Raw genomic sequence first — 4,599 nt, 5'->3', positions numbered from 1 at the left:
TCCATCTTGAATTTCCCAGCCCCAATATCTCAATGCAGCATTAACATATATGCAATTACTAAGGTCCGTTGAAGGTTCTTCTTCCCTCAAGCATTGGATGGACTGAATTCAAAGATAGGAAAAGGGTCATTTGAAGGTTCTTTCCCTAAGCATTGGATGGACTGAATTCAATTTCTTAAGGATCACTTTCATAATTTATCTGGAGAATGGAACTATCAAGCTGATTATCTGTCCAAGAAAACTCTTCTGAAGGATGGTCACATCTTCTTTAAATAATGAAGAGACATTAGGTTATTCAGGAGGGTATCAGTTCAGATTCCAAGTGATCTTCACTTGGCTCACATCCTTTTTTATGTCAAGAGGTTCTTTCCTTTCTGTCTGCTTATGAACAGTCTAATTTTGTTTATAAATAGTCAATCTTTCTTGTAATATGGAGTTTAAAATGTCTCAGTCTATCTGCTATGTATCATTTTCAGCAATTTCATTCAGTTTTTGCAAAGCTTTAAGCTATTCTTGTCATATTTGTTTTTGTCCATACCAGACAATTTTGTGTGGGTTACAGTAGCTGACTTTGAAGTGTATATGCCTTTGAAGTATTTTAGGTTATATATGTAACTGTGCTCCTCTTTCTTAATGAAAGGTAATGAAAAGGATGTCTTCTCCTCTGGAGAAAAGATACACAACCAGGGAAACTAATAGGGGCAGGAAAGTGTTAACAGAAGATCTTATCCGAAAGATGAAAATTTCCTAAATGATTTAGGTTTCTGAAGTAAGAAAAGCTACCGCAATGAATGATTCCATGATTTAGAGTTCTGAAAATAAGCAAAGCTAGGGCAATGAATGTACTGACCTGGAGGGAGTTGGAGCAGACGGATTCCAGAGTTAATGAGAGTCTGGTAAAGCTTCATCTCAGCCGGAGAGAAGAATGCATAGGTAGAGAAGTGATAGTCATTCAAGGATCTGCAGCCATCGTGCGCTCCATTAACATCGATGATGTTAAATTTGTGAAGTAAAGCAGAGTCTATGGAAGTAACAATGAAAGGATCGAAAGGAGGAGGCAGGGGACAACTCTGCATATCCCACCACAATGATGATCTTCCTGCGGCTGTTATCTCCATATTCTTCTTCCTGTCAATTCCTGCCTACTGGTATTGATGATCAGAAAATGGAATGTGATAACACTTCAAAGGAGATTGATCACACTTCAAAGTAAATGGGAGCTGAACGGTTTAGAGGGATTGATCAACGGTTTAAGTATTTGTAATCGTCTAACATCTAATCGTACGGTGTCCAAGGATGACAGGTAGGCAAAGAGGGGGATGGGTTTCAGAGAGAAACGCCTTACAGCGTAATTATATAATTGTATGATCCGCTTTAAAAAAATTTAATGTGATTTTTTTCGAAAATGTTTTAAATATTCAATCCAAAAATATTCAGACAACTTAATAAGTAAATTTTTTTTTCTAAATCTTTGTTTTCACAACCCAATTATATGGCACAGCCCAAAGATGCATAATTCTGTGATTTTTTTTCTTGTACTTTTTACCGAGATAAGTTCAAATCAAAGTTTCAGGTATTCGAACTTCTCCACAAAATCAAAAAAATAAACTATCAAAAAGTTAGAAACATGAAGGGATCTAAGATTTTTACCTTTTTAACAGGAAATTTTCACTTCAGGGACCTCTGATTAAACTTGAATATCTGCAAAATAGAGCAATTCGTGAAAACTTAACCGATACCAAATTTGACAATCGAATAACCATGAAAAACAACCCGAAAACATACCCAAAATTCATATTGATGTTCGCACCATAACAATAAGAGCTATACAGATGCCCTTTATTGTAGGCACTACTGAGATTACATTGAAAACACAAATTCTATCGTCGTAAAAAATGCTCTGAATCGATAAAAGAGAAACAGATGACGTGCAAAAGTCTACAAAAATAACCCAAACTCATTACCATTGTCATCTCTAGCCCTCTTTGAAGCAGGAAAATTGAAGTCTACCCTCTTCACGAAAACAAGATCAAAAGGAAGTCTTAAAGACAAAATAAAAGGGATTTTGTAAACCCTCCTTAACATTAAGAGATTTCTTTAAGATCTGCAGCAATACGAGCATATAAAATCTGCAACGAAAGGTCTAGGGCTTCATGAATGATGAATGCTTCAAAGATATAAAGATATAAACAACTCTATGTAGAAGAATTATAGAAGAGATAAACTGCGGGTGGAGGGTTTCTGGAATTCTCAAAGAAGAAGGTGCAAAGATTGTTAAATCCATTGGATATGAATTTCCCAACCTGCAAAGAACACAAAACTCAATGACGAGAAAATGAAATTGCAAAAATAAATTGAAAAGTTGTTGACAAAGTCCAAAGAAGAGGTAAATGGAGCAAATTAAAGGTCGGATTCCCTCACAGCAAAACGCTGGAACCCCACCTGCAAATGACAAGGCCTCCAGACATTTCAAAAGGAAGTATTAAAAGACAAAATAAAAGGGATTTTGTCAACCATTCTTAACGTTAAGAGATTTCTTTAGGATCTACAGCAATACGAGCATATAAAATCTACAACGAAAGGTCTAGGGCTTCATCAATGATGAATGCTTCAAAGATATAAACGACTCTATGTAGAAGAATTATAAAAGAGATATACTAAGGATGGAGGGTTTCTGGAATTCTCAAAGATGAAGGTGCAAATATTGTTAAATCCTTGGATAAGAATTTCTCAACTTGCAAAGAACACAGAAATGCAAAACATAGAATTCAATGACCAGAAAATGAAATTTCAAAAATAAATTGAAAAGTTGTTGACAAATTCAAAAGAAGAGGTAAATGGAGCAAATCAAAGGCCAGATTCCATTAAAGAAGAACGCTGTAACCCCACCTGCAAATGACAAGGAAGTATTAAAAGGAAAACTATATTGCCATAACCTGCTGATTCGAAATCCCGAGTCTTCCAGATCGATGGTAGTCTTCCAACGAAATTATTTCCACCAACAAATTGGTTATTTCCCAATATATCCACCACCATACCATGTGTTGCAACCCTTAGGTTTCTGAAGTAAGAAAAGCTAGCAACTTTATCCTGCCAAATACACCACTAGAGCTAGTTCCATTATGTTAACCCTGGCTAAGCCAGAAGGAAGTCAAGGACAGTATTAATATGAAACAAAATTCCCGGCATGGATATGCCATTGTAGTAGTGAGATATGCAATTAGAAAACCATGATGAAAAGACAATGGATGTTTTAACATCAACCTAGGGGCTGAAACCTATGACAAACAGATATTCAATCTCTTCGGCTACTTGATGTTTCTGTAACATGCAATATCTCTGAGCTCTTCGAATAAAAGGGCAAAGAAAGAAGATATGTGCTAAACAGGCTGACCTGGAAGAATACAGCCTCCCCGTGATTGCACACAACACATCGCACGGTTTTAGTGCGTGGAAGTGTAGGATCTGAAGCCACGTCCTGTAAAATCTGTGTGCGCTCACCTGCCGCATGATGAATCTCATTTCTGTACACACAATTGTTTTCTGCAATCTCCTACACAAAATCCCACAAAGGTGTGAGTCTTTTATTCCACCAAAACTCAAATACCTAAATCCGCGTTTCGCCCCTACTGTACTAGCTCATGCGGGGCGAATGTCGTAAGCTGGCTAAATTGCATAATAACACTCCAAACAGGGGAAGACGCAATAAAAAAAAATCAATGCCAACATTTCATTTAATGTCAAACCTCTAAAGTCTGGGTAAGCCACACCATAGCAAGGTAAAAGCTTGTCTTATAACTGACCTGATGATCGCAGTTTCGGCAGGCATACAGGAGAATCTTGTTTTCTCTGTCTTCCTTTGGATACAGCCATTCAGGGATCTGCAGCCATCGCGCGCTCCATTAACATCGATGATGTTAAATTTGTGAAGTAAAGCAGAGTCTATGAAAGTAACGATGAAAGGATCGAAAGGAGGAGGCAGGGGATAACGCTGCATATCCCACCACAATGATGATCTTCCTGTCAATTCCTGCCTACTGGTATTGAAGATCAGAAAATGGAATGTGATAACACTTCCAAGGAGATTGATCGCACTTCAAAGTAAATGGGAGCTCAACGGTTCAGAGGGATTGATCTACAGTCTAAGTTTTTGTAATCGTCTAACATTTAATCCTACAGTGTGCAAGGATGACAGGTAGGCAAAGAGGGGGATGGGTTTCAGAGGGAAACGCCTTACGGCGTAAAAATGGATTAAAAAAAAAAAAAAAAAAAAAAAAAAAACTGATTTGTTTTTAGTGTGAATTTTTGAAAGTTTTTCTGGTGGGTTTTTCCGGTTTAAATTTTCTAAAATCTGGTAGGAATTTATTGAAATCATAAGTTTGATGGGTAACCCACCCATAATGGAAGTGCCCTAGGGTTTTTGAGAGTCACCTCAAAGTTTAAAGTCCAAAAAGTCACACTAAAGACAACCCTATGAAGTCTTTTTGAAAAGCAATTTGTCCCATTTATTTTGGAATGGCTATTAATCTTAGCGTATAACTATATTAAAAATATTAATGTGGTTGATATAGTCCAAGGTTTCATAAATATAATCCAAAA

At 36.8% G+C, this 4,599-nt stretch overlaps 1 protein-coding gene across 1 annotated transcript; it reads right to left on the bottom strand.

Moving 5' to 3' along the window:
• Nucleotides 1-1,648: 1,648 nt before the first annotated feature.
• Nucleotides 1,649-4,080, bottom strand: LOC149147796 (uncharacterized). The gene is made up of 3 exons (XM_089442894.1): nt 3,804-4,080; nt 3,395-3,553; nt 1,649-1,701 (listed from the first exon to the last, which is right to left on the bottom strand). The coding sequence occupies exons 1-3, from the start codon at nt 3,995-3,997 to the stop codon at nt 1,674-1,676; spliced, it is 381 nt and encodes a 126-aa protein (XP_089299020.1). The 5' UTR covers nt 3,998-4,080; the 3' UTR covers nt 1,649-1,673.
• Nucleotides 4,081-4,599: the final 519 nt, after the last annotated feature.

This window comes from Pinus tabuliformis, chromosome 9, assembly GCF_031772625.1.
Source record: "Pinus tabuliformis cultivar Carrire ecotype Pingquan chromosome 9, CPIR1, whole genome shotgun sequence".
Classification (NCBI taxonomy): domain Eukaryota; kingdom Viridiplantae; phylum Streptophyta; class Pinopsida; order Pinales; family Pinaceae; genus Pinus; species Pinus tabuliformis.
This window is presented reverse-complemented; position numbering and strand designations above follow the sequence as displayed.

Bases quoted from the DNA above. Each gene is read 5' to 3' on its own strand.
- LOC149147796 (XM_089442894.1), bottom strand. From the start codon at position 3,997: ATGCAGCGTTATCCCCTGCCTCCTCCTTTCGATCCTTTCATCGTTACT. The intron at 3,554-3,803 runs GTCAGTTATAAG...GATTTTGTGTAG, and splicing joins GCCGAAACTGCGATCATCAG to GAGATTGCAGAAAACAATTG. The intron at 1,702-3,394 runs GTCAGCCTGTTT...TCTATTTTGCAG, and splicing joins GGGAGGCTGTATTCTTCCAG to ATATTCAAGTTTAATCAGAG.